Source organism: Equus asinus, chromosome 12, assembly GCF_041296235.1.
Source record: "Equus asinus isolate D_3611 breed Donkey chromosome 12, EquAss-T2T_v2, whole genome shotgun sequence".
Lineage (NCBI taxonomy): Eukaryota > Metazoa > Chordata > Mammalia > Perissodactyla > Equidae > Equus > Equus asinus.
This window is the reverse complement of record NC_091801.1, coordinates 85,124,323-85,140,345: the sequence shown is the minus strand read 5'-3', so window position 1 is coordinate 85,140,345 and position 16,023 is coordinate 85,124,323. Positions and strand designations below refer to the sequence as shown.

Sequence of the window (16,023 nt, the reverse complement as noted above, 5' to 3'; positions counted from 1 at the left end):
CTCAATCTTTTCCTGGAGCCCCCACCATGCCAGCCGTCTGCCCCAGGCTGTTCTTGGGCCTGTGGCCCAGCTGTTAGTGTGAATTACTCCTTCAGCGGCATCCTGGAGCACCTCCTTTCTCTTGTCTCTGGACCCCACACTTTCCTCTTCCTCATTCGCCCTCTATTCAAGGAGGAGCAACCTCCAAGTTTCCTGAGAGAGGGTGCATGGGGAGTTATGGAGTCTTTGCCTGTTTGTTCTTACTCTACTCTCAGGTCTGTTTGTTAGCATAACTAGGTACAAAAGTTTTCTTAGGTTGGAAATTATTTCTTCCCAGGATTTTGAGGGTATCATGTCACCTTCTAGTCACAAGAACTCCCATGCCTTTCTAAATTCTGACCGTTTGTCTGTGATTTCTCTCTCTCTCTCTGCATCTTCTCTTTGCACCCATGCCTTTCTAAATTCTGGCCCTTTGTCTGTGATTTCTCTCTCTCTCTCTGCATCTCCTCTTTGCACCCATGCCTTTCTAAATTCTGGCCCTTTGTCTGTGATTTCTCTCTCTCTGCATCTTCTCTTTGCACCCATGCCTTTCTAAATTCTGGCCCTTTGTCTGTGATTTCTCTCTCTCTCTGCATCTTCTCTTTGCACCCATGCCTTTCTAAATTCTGGCCCTTTGTCTGTCATCTCTCTCTCTCTCTGCATCTTCTCTTTGCACCATGCCTTTCTAAATTCTGGCCTTTGTCTGTGATTTCTCTCTCTCTCTCTGCATCTTCTCTTTGCACCATGCCTTTCTAAATTCTGGCCTTTGTCTGTGATTTCTCTCTCTCTCTCTGCATCTCCTCTTTGCACCCATGCCTTTCTAAATTCTGGCCTTTGTCTGTGATTTCTCTCTCTCTCTCTGCATCTTCTCTTTGCACCATGCCTTTCTAAATTCTGGCCTTTGTCTGTGATTTCTCTCTCTCTCTCTGCATCTCCTCTTTGCACCCATGCCTTTCTAAATTCTGGCCTTTGTCTGTGATCTCTCTCTCTCTCTGCATCTCCTCTTTGCACCATGCCTTGGAAATTCCCGGAGACGTGTCCTGACGTAGACCTTCTCGTTCATCTACTGTCCAGAGATCCAGCCTCTTCAGTTCTAGGAAATCTTCTTTGTGTTTGTTGATTTCTTCCCTCTGCTTATTTCCTGCAACACTTACTATTTAGATGTTGGATTTATCTCTTGAGAGGTGCAATATACGGTGGTTAAAGGCATTCTGCTGCCTCCTGCTGTGTGACATTGGTCTGTGCCTCTGCTCCCTCATCTGTAAAAGTGGGGATAACAACAGCACCCCTTCCGTGGGATTGTTGCAAGGACTGCATGAGTTCATGAGTTTAAAGCAATGAGAATAGTGCCCAGCACACAAGCACTCTGAATGCCATGTTATACATCAAGTTGAATTTCCTAGGGGAAGCTGCCACCAGAGGGTGGTGCTTGTGTCCCCTCTCCCTGGCGGTGGTGGCAGGGTCCCAGCCCACCCACCCCTTCATCCATCCCCCTCTATGACAGAGGCCTCTGAAGTGCCAGGCCAGTTCTGAGCACGGGAGAGTTCTGACCAGTGTGATTATGACTACATTTTCTGTTTTCCAGCTGTCTGGTTTTGATGTTATACATTCTGGAAGATTTCGACTCAGTCTTTCAACCCTTCTATTGAACTGTTCATTTTCCTCTCATATTTTTCATTTATAAGTGCTATTTTTCATTTGCTGAACGTTCTTTCTTTATAGCCTTCTGTTTTTGTTTTTGGAGGCAACATCTCTAACATCTCTGAGGATACGGTTTTAGCTTTCTTTCCTTCTTCTTCTGCTTGCTTTACTGTCTCTGTTCCTTCTGAGGCCCTTTGCCTTTTATGTTTTGTCCTGTTCCTCAGGTGTCTGGGGATGTTAGGCTGCCCACTTGCATTTAAAAGTGAGATGATCAGGGCTGGCCCAGTGGTGCAGTGGTTAAGTGTTCACATTCCGCTTCAGCAGCCCAGGGTTCGCCAGTTCGGATCCCGGGTGCGGACATCGCACTGTGTGGCAAGCCACACTGTGGCAGGTATCCCACATATAAAGTAGAGGAAGATGAGCACGGATTTTAGCTCAGGGCCAGTCTTCCTCAGCAAAAAGAGAATTGGCAGATGTTAGCTCAGGGCTAATCTTCCTCGGGGGAAAAAAAAAAGTAAAAGTGAGATGATCTTAGTGGTGGGGCTTACTGCTTGACCAACCTTGAGGTCAGGGATCTAGCCAGGCCATGGCCCTGAGCACCTGTCATCTGCCAGTCTCTTCTTTTGAGCTCGGAGCTGCTGCAGAGAGGAGCTCTCCTCTCTAAGGATTGTGGGTGGCACATTAGGGGCCAGACTCAGAGCCAGAGGTGGAGGTGGGGAAAGGGGCAGGAATTTCACTTACTCCCCCACTTTCAGAACAGGACCCTGCACCTACGGCCAGCCCTCAGAGCTTCTCGTCCTCAGAGCTTCTCGGCTGGAGCTGACCTCCCAGGCACTGCCGGTCGGAATAGAGGTCTGCCATCTCCTCCTTTTTCCAGCCGCACTTTCACGCACTATCCCTCCGACACTGACCTCCAGTCCACTAAGGCAGCTCCCACTGTCCACCTTCCTCCCGCTCCACGATACTCCACCTCTTTCTCTTCATGGAGTTTCCCCTTTCTGAAGTCCTTTCTCTACCATCTAGAGGGGAGGCAGAGGAGAAAAACATTCCGCCACGTTTCACTGGAGACGTTGTACATGTCATTTTCAGCTCTCCCGGGTTAAGCAGACCTGCCTGGCTGGGGAGGGCAGCTCGCGGCCTCAGGCCGGCTGGAGGGGGGCCGACCACCTGAGAACCTGCGCCGTGCGCCGTCTTCACCGAGTTAGGGTCTTGGGACAGGGCGGCTCGACGCCGCGGATGCACGCTGGCGGTCTCGGAAAACCGTCCAGGGGCGCAGGGGACCCCGTGTGCGCACCCTTCCCAGCGCACTGGCTCACAGGCCCGTGTCTTGGGTGGCAGTGCTACCGACTGTAGGTGGCAATCCACGATGCCATCGGGTTCAGGACGCGCGGCAGTTTTGGGAACCACTAGGAAGGAGAAAACGCTGCCCACTAAACGAGGACACACCATCCTCTGGGACGCGCATCGGGCCTCGGAGACGTTCCGACGCAGGGAAGACGCATCTCGAAATCGGGCTGAAATACGGCGATGCTTCGTCACCCCTCTCAACGCGGCCGTCGGGCGGCGGGACGCCTGCAGCCCCGGGGCCTGGCCGTCCTCTGCCTGCCTCCGGGCGGAGCGCGGCGACGCCGCCTGTTTGCCCGTGAAGGAGGCAGAAACGGAGCAGCGGCCAGGTCGGGCAGGGGGGCGAAGCGATGGGCTGGCGGGAGACACGGAGGCCGGGCCGCTGGAGAGCGAGGCCCGGACCACGACGCGCGCCCCCGACCGACGCGCCCCCAGCACCGCCCCGCCCGCTCATGGCCCCGCCCCTGGGCCCGCCCCTTCCGCCCGGCCCTCTCGGGGCGTTAACTGCCCGTTCCCGCACCGGAAGCGCGTTCCTCTCTCCTTCCACGTCGCTGGCAAAAGGGCCTTTTATCGCGAGAGTTCCGTCTCTCTCCCGGCGCCTTCGCTCCTGCCCAGATCGCGCGAGACCGCGGAGGGAGCAGGAGTGTGTGGCGCGCTCAGCGGCCGCGACAGGCGCAAGATGGCGACGGCGACCATAGCTCTCGTAAGTGTCTCTCCCGTGACCGCGGCCTGCCGCTAAGCTGGCGGGAGCAGGTCGTCGGCCCGGCCAGGGCGCTGAGGGCTCCCCGAGGGCGCGGCGGTGCCTCCCGGGCCCCGCGCGGGCCCCCGCAGCCCTTGGTTGCGCGAGGCGGGGGCGGGGCGGGCGCGAGGCGGGGGCAGGCCCGAGACCGCAGCTTCCGGCCCGCTGGCTGCAGCTTCCGGCGGCGGGCGCGGGCGGGCCGCGCGGGGGGCGTGCGGGGCCGCCGGCCAGGCCTCGGCGAGCAGCCTCGGGGCGGAGCCAGGCGTCGTCGTCCCCGTGTGCCGACCGGGTGCGCCTGTATCCCCGGCTTGAAGGCGGGGCTCCTGGGAGCGATGGCGTCCCTCCTCCTGCCTGTATGAAGGGGGCCGTCGGGCGTGCGGGGACCTGTAGGAAGGGATCCGGGCCCGGTGAGGAGGGTGGCCTGCGCTGTTCAGGGGCCTGGCGGGCACCGGAGCCCAGCTCCTACCCAGGGTGCTGTATACGGGGTGCCCGAGGAGCCGTGTTCGGGGTGATAGGGGCACTCGGAGGAAAGAAAGAACCCCTTTCTGTCCCGCTCTGTGCTCACTTCCCTTTCGGCCCCGTGAACTGGTTAGCATAGGTGTAGAATCTCTCCCCACACAGCATCTCCGTGATGAAGTCTCCCTTGACTTTCCCTCCTCCTCATTTGGCGTAGTCAATGATTCCCATCCTGGACCTTTCACAGAGGCACTTGGTCCCTTTATTTACCTGCCACCCTCCCCGCAGCCCCTGCCCGGTGTGACGTGGTGCGGTTTGCTTGAGAAGGCAGCTTTTGCCGGCGGCTGGAGGCTGGATTGTTAGGGGAGACATCTGAGGGACCGGGAGTGTGCTTAGATTGCCTTGGCCAGGCTCTCAGCTGGGTGCTGACGCCCAGTGAGGAGGCTAGACTTGTCTCACTGGGGCAGAAGCTGACTCTCAGGGGGAGAGAGGCCCCAGCTTGTGAGGAGGGGCCCAGTGTGTGATTCTCAGTCTGGCTAACTTCACTCTCCTCTTTCCACCATGTCCTGCTTCCGGTTGAAGCCACAGGAACAAATGATCTTTGTGAGAGGGAAGTTAGAAAAGCGGTGAGGGTTGAGGACTTGGTGACTGTCCCGGGCAGCAGTCAGACTTGGATGGTTAGGAAGAGGGCGGCTTGGAGGCAAGGACCACGACTCCTGGGAAGGTGGAGAAGGTGTAGGAGAGGCCAGTGAGAGTAGATGCCGCCTCTCTCCAAGTATCTGCAGAACAGTGGACCACCAAGCCCTGGCCTCGGTGGGCCCTGGTGGCTGGAGCCGGCAGCACCTGTGCTCGTGGGGACTGAGGAGTGAATCTGGGGCTCAGCTCTGCTGTGGCACAGTGCCACACACAGGTGTTATCGTAGTAGAGGTGGACGTGGGCGATAAGTCTGGAACCTGTATATGCAGGTATATGTAAACTGTAATGGCCCAGGCTTACTGCGTAAGACTCTGGGGGGTGAGATCCAGCTTGTTGTCTAACACATTCCATTCCTGAACTTTTGAATGGACAGGTTTCTAGAAGGGCAGCCTGTTTCCCTCCTGTCCTTGTTGGACACAGTGAGAGCCTGTGCTCTCGGTCCGTGCATGCTGAGCAACACTGGTTGCTGTCCTAAGCTGTGGCTTCAGCTCTTGTGGGAGGGAGGATAGAGTGGCATTGGACTTGGTCTGACAGGGATCTGGTGGGGAAGGATGCAGTAAGATGGTGAAGTGTCTCTTCACTGGGGTATGCCTTCTACCTGGTGCTGCAGAAACAGCCCGCAGCCCCTTCTCAACAGGGGTCTGGTCCCTTGGCTGCATTATGTCTCTTCAGCTCACTGTTCCATTCTTTCCCTTCCTCTGGTAGCTGGGCTTACTCCTCTTGGGGCTGTCATCCTTGGGTTCTGTCGGGCAGGAGCATTGGGACCGTCCCCTCTCTCCTTGAGCTCAGTTGCCTTCTCCCTCTGTAGGTCTGGCCTGCATGTCACCTCTCAGGGAGACCTTCCCTGGCTGCCATGGCCGAGTATGCCTCATAGTCACTGTGTTCTCACCCTGAGCTTGATTGTTCTCTTGGTGTTCATTAACTACAGAAGTCATCTTATGTAGGTGTTGGTTGGCACTTTTCTTGTTTTGTTCTTGCTGCATCTGCAGTGCCCAGCATGGAGCCTGGCTTTGCGGTAGACAGCATGGCACCCTGTGAAGGGGACTGAGCAGATGGAAGGCGGTATCCTGCAGCAGCCCCACTGGGGGATTTGTCGCTGAATGTTATAACAATACTAGTAAATGCTAAAACCTATGGCTTGCTTGCCCTGCTCAGGGATTGCCTTAAGTACTTTACGGGGAGTGACTGGATCTTCACACCAGTTCAGCAGACTGAAGCCTAGAGATGTTAAGCAATTACTTAACATCTACTTTTCTTATGGAAATAATCCTCCTTGCTCTGAGCTGTTGACCAGGACCGGTGCCGGAGTTTGGGTTCCAGAATCTTGGGGCTGCAGCTGCACTGCCCCCCAGAGGGGGTTTCTCACTCCTCAGGGCACTGCTGCCTGGTGCTGGGGGGCTTTGTGTCCACACAGCCTGCCGCTTTCATTGCCGGAGCATGACAGCATGGGACTAGCTGTGATGATCCATCAGTTTCTTGCAAGCATCTGCTTAGAACAGAACCCTAGGCTCAGTGGGACTGGGAACTTCGGTTCTGCTGTGGATGGGGTAGGATGTCCTGTGTAGAGTCCCTTGGTGGACTGTTCCCAGGAAGTCTCTTCTGAGCTGTGTTCTCTCAGCCCTGTCCTGGTTCTTATGTTGGCTGTTAACAATAATTCGGGAGAGCAGGAAGTTGTGTATAAATGTGCCCTAAAGTTGGCCCTGTTCACAGGGGTCTGGGGGCTGGATTGCTTCCCTGGACCTGAAGTGACCTCTTGCTATGGGCCTTGAGAGGCAGCCTCTGCTCTGAGTGTGCTCTGGGAGCAACTAGGGGACTTGAGGCAAAGCCAGACTGATCCAGCCCCCAGAGTCCATGCACCCACTGGGCAGGATCCCCCTTTTGGCTCTCTTTGAGGTACCACTTCTAAGGAGCAGTGGTGCTGTGTTCAGAGCCGGTCCAAGCAGGGCACAGAGCTGGGTCTGCCACAGCTTTTATGCCCGCAGGCCACGTCTCATGCAGCCAGTCTTGTGCTGCTGTCCCTCCTTTGAGGCTGGAGTGCCTGAGACACTCTGGCCCAGTCAGCCCAGCCTCTGGCTTTGTGCACAGGGCTCCCAGGGTGGGCATGGCCGCACCTGGTGTTCCTAATGTCTGTGGTTCTCGTCCTTGAGCTGGGAGCAGGCTCAGTGTGTTCTGCTGTGTTTGCACTGGTGGCCTCTTAGAAGGTAGAGTAGGTCTCAGGGCTTTTGCACCAAGGCACTCACCCCCACCATGTTGTCTACCTCCTGCCTTGGCCTGTCTTTGCCCCTGCCATCCTGCTATGCCAGGTCAGGAGCTGCTGCTTCCATTGGGCTGACCCTGCACGGCAGTGCTCCATAGCCCCTCTGGGTGGGGGTTAGGGGTGTAGCCAAGCTCTCAGCTGTCCTCTCTGAGGTTAGACAGCCCTGCACAGTTGACTGCTGGGGGAGAGGGGCTTGCATATGCAGACCACCTGCCTGGGCTGCCACTCAGAGGTGTGTTCAGGAGGGGCGTGGGGCCTGGGTTTGGCCAGAGCCTGTAGAAGGCACTGGGGTTGATGCTGAGCAGTGGACCGGCCCAGGCATGTGTGCAGGGTACTAGAGAGGTGCCCCTTGTCATCTTGTTCTGTTCCTCCCGGCCCAGCCTGCTGGCAGAAAAGGAACTGGTCTTTAGGATCTCAACTGTCTGGCCATAGGGAAGCTCTAAATCCAGGAGAGGATGCCTTTCCTTGGCTTGAGGCAGGAGCCTAGCTGGGTTTTCTGCTCTCTACCCTGTCCCTTTCTGAAGACTCGCTGCCAACTTGGGGCTGCCCCAGATTCTGCTCTGGTTTCTGGCAGGCCAGTCCCTTGTGTCAGGGTCCTGGGCAGGTGTGCTGGAGGAATGGGCAGGGTGGGGTGGGGTGGGGTGGGTGGAGTGTCAGGAATGTTCAGGGGCCAAGCTGGAGCTGGTCCCTTTTTGTGCCCCTGCCTAGCTTCCCTTGCTCATCTGTGGGGAGCTCAGCCTTTAGCTAGGAAAGATGAGAAATGGCCTGGGTGGGTGGGTCTTGTGACTGTCCGTTACAACATCTCCTTCCTGCCTGCAGCAGGTCAATGGCCAGCAAGGAGGGGGGTCCGAGCCGGCGGCGGCGGCGGCGGCAGTGGTGGCAGCGGGAGACAAATGGAAACCTCCACAGGTACTGACCTTAAGCATCCTCGCCCTCAGGCCCGCCTGTCCGCCAGCCCGCCCGCCCGCCCGCCTGCCTGCTCATCCCTGGGCCCACAGAAACCTGACTGGGGGCGGGGCGGGAGGAGCCCCAGGGACTCTTTGCCTTTTGGACAGAGGCATCTGTGCTGCCCCCTCTCCACCCAGCCTTGGGCCTGCCTCCAGCCCCCTCATCCCTGCCTCTCCCCATAGCAGCCGCCTCGCTTCTGTGGTGGGTCAAAGCCTCGTGTGTCTTCAGATGCCAGGCAGATGGTGACTGAACCTCAGTGGTTGCGAGCTCTTAGCCATCGGTGTTGTGCAGAAGGGCAGGCATGTGTTCTAGAATGTTCGGGATATTGTTCAGAGTTAGAAATACAGATTTTCATTTTAGATCTCTAAGTAAAGCAACAAAGCAGAACAATGTGCAGGTCAAAGCACAGGTCTGAGTGGAACTTGGGCCAGCTGCAGGGTTGGCTGATCTTGTCCTGCTCCCTTGCCTGGCCCTTGGCAGTGTCCTGCAGGAGGTGGAGCTGGGCCTTGTTGCTGGATGATAGGATCTTTGTGCTTCTCCATGGCAGCGCCTCCCTCCAGAGGGTTCCAGCAGGGGCTCAGCCACATGGCCTGGGGACCTGTTAGGGCTGGGCCGTGTCCATCCATCCCATCCCCGGCCCCGCCCCGCACACTCATGGGAGGGCGAGAGTGTGCAGTCTGGAGCCTGGGAAGTTATGGGGGCTGAAACCGATGGCAGGGGACCCAGGGCCTCCCTCTAGGCAGTCCTCTGCCCTGGCTGGCTGTGGAGCCAGGCCTTGGTTGGTGGGAGAAGGGCCTTTTGTTTACCAAGACAAAGAGGAGATTGAAAAGTTTCTAAGGGGCTGAAAGGGGATTGGCATTGATTACCATGGTGACAGTCTGCTCTAGAATCTCAGCCCCTGGCCTCTCTTCCACTAAGGAGAACTGGGCTTGGGGCCAGCTGAGAGGGAGGAGAGGACAAGCCTGAAAGGGGCCAGACTGGGTCGCTGGGGGAGGGGCCTCCAGGGCTTCCTGCCCTTTGACCCTGTGCTGGAAACCTAGTCAGAATGGTGGTTCTTAGGGTTTGGGTCAGCTGACCCCTTCCTGCCTCCTTTGTACCTCTGTCCTTGCTCGTGACTCCTGTGCTCAGGACTTGGCTCCTTCTCTGCCATCCCTCCCAAGGCTGCGTGCTGGGGGCCCCTCTGGAGGAGCCAGCAGTGATCCCTCCTTCCAGTTGCTGGGTAGCCGTAGGCCCCTGAGCTGGCTGACAGGCAGATGTGCTCTAACCTGCAACACACATGCGCTCCTTAGTCTGGTGGCCGGGCTTCTCTTCTCCTCCTGCTTACACGGCTGCATTGTTCTTTCCCCTGCAAACAGCTAAGAAATGAGTTTTGACAGAAGGAATGTAAAGATAATCCTGGTAGCATCTGCTCTGGTCTGCAGTGGGCTGTGACTGCCTTCCCTCCCGTAAAGCATCTCCTGGTCCCTGTGCTCGCCTGGCTAGTGTGTTGGCAGGTGTCCACTTCTGTCCCCCTGTGACTGGTCTGCTCCTGGCTTCTCCCTGGGAGCTTCAGCTGAAGGCGGAGGTTGGCGAGGGAATGGAGCTCTCCTTAGGGCTGCTGTGGCCTGCTAGAGCAACTCTGGCTCTTGGTAGTGTGCACAGCGCTGGGATGGGGGATGGGGGTGGCACAGAGATATACTAGGAGGGAGGCCCGTTCCCATGCTTGCTCTTTGAGTGGTCTCTGGAACTCCTCCTGAGCAGGAAAGCCAAGTCTGTGGCTGGGGCTGTGAGAGGCTGTGGGGACATGGGCATCAGCAATCCGGGAGTGAGGAGTCTCAGAACACCCGGAGGGCCCTGACCCCTCCCCTCATCTTGGAGGACAGCTGAGGCTGGCTCTCTTGCACCATGTAGGATGGAGGTTGCAGGGTCAGGCTTGCCACAAAGGCTGGGCCCCTCCTACTATTTGCTGCCTGTCTTGATGGTTCCTAAGGAGGCCATTGTGGCCTGGGCCCCACAGCTCTCCAGGTTGGCCCAGGGTCTCCAAGGTACCTGCCTGCTTTGGTGTGTGTCCTACCCATGGGTCCAAGGAAAAGCAGGCCTGGGACAGGCACAGGGATGTCAGAAAGGCAGATTCGCATCCAGGTCAGGCAAGAGACAGTCTATGCTAGGATCTCTCTGTCCCTGGGAATTGGCTGGGCTGGAGACCATATGCAGTTGTCGGGGAGCCAGGTGGGGTGGGGTTCCTGAGGCCTTGTAAGGGGGGTCTGTGGCTTATTCTTAACCATTTTCCTGCTCCCCACCTCCAGGGAACAGACTCCATCAAGATGGAGAATGGGCAGAGCACAGCCGCAAAGCTGGGGCTGCCTCCCCTGACGCCTGAGCAGCAAGAGGCCCTCCAGAAGGTGAGAGTGTACCTCCCGGGGCACTGCGGGCATGGGGTGCCAGTCGGGGCGGAGGAAGGCCCGTCTCCCGCAGGCTGGGCCCCCCCAGTGCTCCTCACCACCTTCTCTCGCAGGCCAAGAAGTACGCCATGGAGCAGAGCATCAAGAGCGTGCTGGTGAAGCAGACCATCGCACACCAGCAACAGCAGCTCACCAACCTGCAGGTGAGCCGCCTGGGCCCTACCCTCCGGCCGCGGTGCTGGCTCTGCTGGAGGCTGCCCCACCCAGCCTGGGCCGGGCGCCTCCACCGCCCCTCCCCGCCACCTCCACCATCTCCTCTTCCTTCTCTTCCTCCTCCTGTGCCTGCGGCCGTCCCCACAAGGTGTTGTGGTTCTCAGTTTCTCAAGGACTCCTGCTAGGGATGCCCGAGTTCCTCCCTGAGGCACGAGTGGCCCAGCCTTACCCACCTGTTGAGTGCCCATGGCCCCTCCCCGCCCCTTCTCTGTAGCCCTGCCCCACTCCCCAAGTCAGCTCCTCTTCTTGGACTTCAAACTCTTGCCTCAGGTCGCCCCTGGGTCCTTGTCTTCCCAAACTGCACAGCTGATGGTGCAGCATGTAGCAACCGACCTTCCTGCCCCTGTGGCCTCCGATAAGAGCTCTCACGCCCCCACTCCTGCAGTGAGTCCAGACCACCTGGGCTGGGGCCCAGGACTGAGAGGACAGGCTGGGGATGCCTCTATGGGGCCCTGCTCTGGACCTCTGGCTGGAGGCTGCAGTGGCTGTGGGAAAGAGGTCAGAGTGAGGCCGACAGGTGCCTGGGCCTCGAGCCCCACCCCCTGCCCAGCCCTCAGACATTCATGCTGCCAGGAGATACCCTGGCTCTTCACCATGCCTCCTCCCCCTCCCCTCCCCTCCCCTTCCTTCTGCCCCACCAGCCAGGCTGCGGGGCAGGGCACCTGGGGCTCTGATGCCCCCCTGGGCAGGTGCCGGCGGCTGGCCAATTGGCCGGCAGTGTGGGAAGGCAGGCGGGCCTCCCTGGCAGGGCGAGGTGTGACGAGAGCGGGAGACTGCTCGGCTCCAACAGACTGAACTCTGTCTTTACTGTCTTTCAGATGGCAGCAGTGACAATGGGCTTTGGAGATCCTCTCTCACCTTTGCAATCGGTCAATAGAAATGCTCACTTCTTCCGGGGCTCATGTCCTTAGTCAGGGCTAGAGGGGGGCAGTGCAGCCCGCGTGCTGGGGACCTTGCTCCCCTGGCTGGCCCTGCCCGCCAGCTTGGGACAAGTGCAGCAGAGCGCCAGGCGTGGCGGGGCCAGTGGTGTGGGCGGGCACCCACCCCGGGCCCACCCCTGGGGAGGCCTCCATCTGCTCTGAGGGCCCGCCTTAGAACTAACCGGCCAGGTAACTGCGGAGGGCAGCCGGCCAGGAGGGTAGCTGCCCACGCCAGGCCCACCTGCACCCATGCCGCCTGCACGCACAGGGTGCACCGCCTGGGCCTCCAGCTCTGCCAGTCTCCAGGCTGCCTGGGCTCCTGGGTTGGGGTCAGGCCCCTGAGGAGAGAAGGGTCCTAACTCATGGCCCCATCAGACCCTGGAGGGTGGACGGATGGACGGGGTTGGGGGCTGGAGGGACCCGAGCGAGTGAGAGAGGGAAGGGCAAGGACTTGGGCCTTGGGCTTGCCTGTTATCGAGGGGTAGAGGCTCCACAGCCAGGGAGTGGGCTGTGGCCTTGGCTGCCATGGGCAGAGGAGTCTGGGAAGGAGACTCCCCTCTGTCCCCCAGAGGCAGGCTGAGGAGGCCAAGCCCCTCTGGGGAGTCTGAGGAGGAAACATGGCCCTTGCCGGAGGCCGTCCCTGGTTGTGCTGCTCAGGGGAGACGTGGCCCTGTCCTCAATGCCAGACAGACCCTGTGTCCTCTCTGGGAATTGTCTGTCTGTGGGGAGACATCAGGGAGAGGGCTCTTGGCCCAGCTGCTGTTGGGGAGCCCATACTAAAGAGGAGCTGTGCTCCTATCTTGGGGAACTTTGATCTGAGGGGCAGTTGGTTTTGCGCCTGGGGTGAGAGGGGACATGGTTCCAACTTTGGGGGTCTTTGGTCTCAGCATGGAGCCTGAGGCCTATTTGTCAGGAGCCCGGTTTGAGGAGGGGAGTCCTAGTTTGGGGGAGATGTGAACCTCTTTTTTGGGCCCCTGTGTAAGGGAGGGGGAAGCCTGGTCTGTGCTAGGCCAGCTGGTGTCTAAAGAAGGAAGCTGGCCTCTAGTTGTGGGGATATTTGTGGGGGTGAGGGGACCCCTGCTTGTGGAGGGGCTGGAGCCAGGACCACATCTTCTTTGCCTGCCCTGAGCCTGTGTTCTCCTCCTAGGGGCTGGGCTCTTCCTGGTGGCCCACGACATGTGGCTCTGGGAAACCCCCTGCCTGCCATGTCATGTGTGAGGTGGCAGGGGTGGGAACCTCATCGCTGAGGGCTTGGGGCAATCCCTTGGCACAGTGCCTGAGCTCCCCCCATTGTGGGGGCAGTATCTACCAACCAGGGTTCTGGGCCTGCCTAGCTTGTCACTCCTGGCTCCATGGAGCCCTGGGGCTTCTCCTTTAGGCTCTGCCACCTCCTGATGCTCCACAGGTCCAGGCCCTCTGGGCTGTGGATGTTGGCTCCAAGCAGCCCTTTTTTGTGAAGGGTTCAAGGCATTAGGGGGCTTGCAGAGCGCTGAGCCCCTGCCTGAGTCAGCCCAGCATGAGGAGCTGCTCTTCATTCTCTCTCCAGGGAGCCCCCATCTGGGCTTTTGACCTCCTCCCCTGGGGTCTCTTCTGGGCAGTAGCTGCCCTGTCTTCTGTCCCCCTCTCTTGCCTCCACACCAGTGGGTCCCTCCAGCTCGGATGGCTCCCCCTTCCCTCTTCTGTCAGAGCACTTGGCCAGGACCCTGGGAGGGTCTCCCAGCCCAGCTCAGGGTTCCTGGCCCCTAGACTAGAGGGTGGGCTGAGTGGGAGGGCGCACAGCCCTGCCTCCCGACCACCTGTCAGATTTGCTGCCAGTCTGCCTGGGACCTGGGCAGGCTGGGGTGCATCTGTGTCTTGCCTTTGGGCCTGGCCTGCCTTCCTGGGGGTAGAGTCGTGCTGACCCCCACCACCCTGACCGTAGGGGCTGAGCCTGCACCGCGCTGCCGGGTGGGGAGAGCCCTCCCCACAGCAGAGCTGGGTGGGCGGGCCAGGAGGGGAGTGGGCTGCCCAGCCTTCTGCCATCCTCTCACAAGCCAGTGGTGCTCTCTCCCCTTTTGTCCTGCTCCAGATGGCAGCTCAGCGGCAGAGGGCGCTGGCCATAATGTGCCGAGTCTACGTAGGCTCCATCTATTATGAGCTGGGGGAGGACACCATTCGCCAGGCCTTTGCCCCCTTTGGACCCATCAAGAGCATTGACATGTCCTGGGACTCTGTCACCATGAAGCACAAGGTGAGATTTGGTCTGCCCTGCCCAACCCCACCCCGGGCTCTCCTGGCCTAACAGCATGTCCCCGTGTCCAGGGCTTTGCCTTTGTGGAGTACGAGGTCCCAGAAGCTGCACAGCTGGCCTTGGAGCAGATGAACTCGGTGATGCTAGGAGGCAGGAACATCAAGGTGAGGGCAGGGAGGTGGGCCTCGCGGCCAGTGTACAGCGTGCCTTATGTTTGGTCACCCAGGAAAGGCAGAGCAGCTCCCCCAGAAGGCTGAAGTCCCAGGCCTGGGCTGACTGGGGACTCTTCATCCCCTGCCTCTCCCCAGGTGGGCAGACCCAGCAACATAGGGCAGGCCCAGCCCATCATAGACCAGCTGGCTGAGGAAGCACGAGCCTTCAACCGCATCTATGTGGCTTCCGTGCACCAGGACCTCTCGGATGATGACATCAAGAGCGTGTTTGAGGCCTTTGGCAAGATCAAATCTTGCACGCTGGCCCGGGACCCCACGACTGGCAAACACAAGGGCTATGGCTTCATTGGTGAGTTTGGGGAGGCGGGGCAGGGGTGAGGCCAGGGCCCACTCACACTGTGGCTGTCCCTCACTGCTGCTCCTGCCCTGCAGAATATGAGAAGGCCCAGTCGTCCCAGGATGCCGTGTCTTCCATGAACCTCTTTGACCTGGGTGGCCAGTACTTGCGGGTGGGCAAGGCTGTCACACCCCCCATGCCCCTGCTTACGCCTGCCACACCTGGAGGCCTCCCACCTGCTGCTGCTGTGGCTGCAGCTGCAGCTACAGCCAAGATTACAGCTCAGGTGAGGACTGTTGTGTGACAGTGTCTGGTATAGTTGTGTCCCCAATCCTTTGGGGACTGACTTTTCGGGTGGTATTGAATGGAAGCAGCCAAACCAAGGACTGAGCATAGTGGCCTTTTGGGTTGCAGGAAGCAGTGGCTGGAGCAGCGGTACTGGGTACCCTGGCCACGCCTGGATTGGTGTCTCCTGCACTGACTCTAGCCCAGCCCCTGGGGGCTTTACCCCAGGCTGTCATGGCTGCCCAGGCCCCAGGAGTCATCACAGGTGAGCCTGGGTCGGTCAAGTGTTCGCACCTTCCCCTGCCCCTCTTTTCAGGGCTCAATGCCTTTGGCTGTCCTCAGCTTTGTGGCCCGCGTGCTCCAGGCGTAGCCCTGTGTGCCCAGGGCAGGCCAGCCGTGGCTGAGTGGTGCTGTACTCCTTAGGATGGTCAGGGGTGGGGGGACTGACTGCTGGACCTGGTGGGTTTGCTGCAGGTGTGACCCCAGCCCGGCCTCCTATTCCGGTCACCATCCCCTCTGTGGGAGTGGTGAACCCCATCCTTGCCAGCCCTCCTACACTGGGTCTTCTGGAGCCTAAGAAGGAGAAGGAGGAGGAGGAGCTGTTTCCCGAGTCGGAGCGGCCAGAGATGCTGAGTGAGCAGGAGCACATGAGCATCTCGGGCAGCAGCGCCCGCCACATGGTGATGCAGAAGCTGCTCCGGAAGCAGGAGGTGGGCAGCCTGGGCCCGCATGGTGGGTGGGGGCAGGGTGGTCCAGCTAGCTACAGCTCTCAGCTGTTGTGTGTCCCCCTCACACACACAGTCCACAGTGATGGTTCTGCGCAACATGGTGGACCCCAAGGACATCGACGACGACCTGGAAGGAGAGGTGACTGAGGAGTGTGGCAAGTTTGGTGCTGTCAACCGTGTCATCATCTACCAGGAGAAGCAGGGCGAGGAGGAGGATGCAGAGATCATCGTCAAGATTTTTGTGGAGTTTTCCATAGCCTCCGAGACTCACAAGGCCATCCAGGCCCTCAACGGGCGCTGGTTTGCTGGTCGAAAGGTGGTGGCTGAAGTATATGACCAGGAGCGTTTTGATAACAGTGACCTCTCCGCGTGACCTTTGCCCAGTTCCCCGGACTTGCACTTGCTCCTTGTTTGCTCCGCGTTTTATAGTGATTGGTGGTGTCGTGGGCCCAGCCGCCCCGCGTGCGGATAAAGGCGCAGATGCTGCTGGCCCTGACCGTCCCTATCTGACAGTGGTCCTGTGCTTATTGGCTCCCGTGGGCGGGGGTGGGGGGCCGGGGGACAGGTGTGGGGACTCAGGTGTGAGAACAGAGGATG

At 59.2% G+C, this 16,023-nt stretch overlaps 1 protein-coding gene across 13 annotated transcripts; it reads left to right on the top strand.

Annotated features, from left to right (window-relative positions):
* Positions 1 to 3,486: 3,486 nt before the first annotated feature.
* On the top strand, positions 3,487 to 15,931 carry PUF60 (poly(U) binding splicing factor 60). 13 transcript variants are annotated; one of them, XM_044780978.2, is made up of 12 exons: positions 3,503 to 3,706; positions 7,971 to 8,060; positions 10,385 to 10,480; positions 10,594 to 10,683; positions 11,572 to 11,622; positions 13,742 to 13,903; positions 13,975 to 14,067; positions 14,212 to 14,425; positions 14,509 to 14,699; positions 14,828 to 14,963; positions 15,173 to 15,408; positions 15,500 to 15,931. In XM_044780978.2, exons 1-12 carry the CDS (start codon positions 3,683 to 3,685, stop codon positions 15,797 to 15,799), a joined length of 1,683 nt encoding a protein of 560 aa, XP_044636913.1. In that variant the 5' UTR covers positions 3,503 to 3,682; the 3' UTR covers positions 15,800 to 15,931. The 13 variants fall into 13 exon arrangements, with proteins under 13 accessions (XP_044636915.1, XP_044636913.1, XP_014713637.1 ...); XM_044780979.2 differs by having other exon boundaries at positions 3,515 to 3,706; positions 7,974 to 8,060; XM_044780983.2 differs by lacking the exon at positions 3,503 to 3,706 and adding an exon at positions 3,915 to 4,095.
* The last annotated feature ends 92 nt before the right edge of the window (positions 15,932 to 16,023 follow it).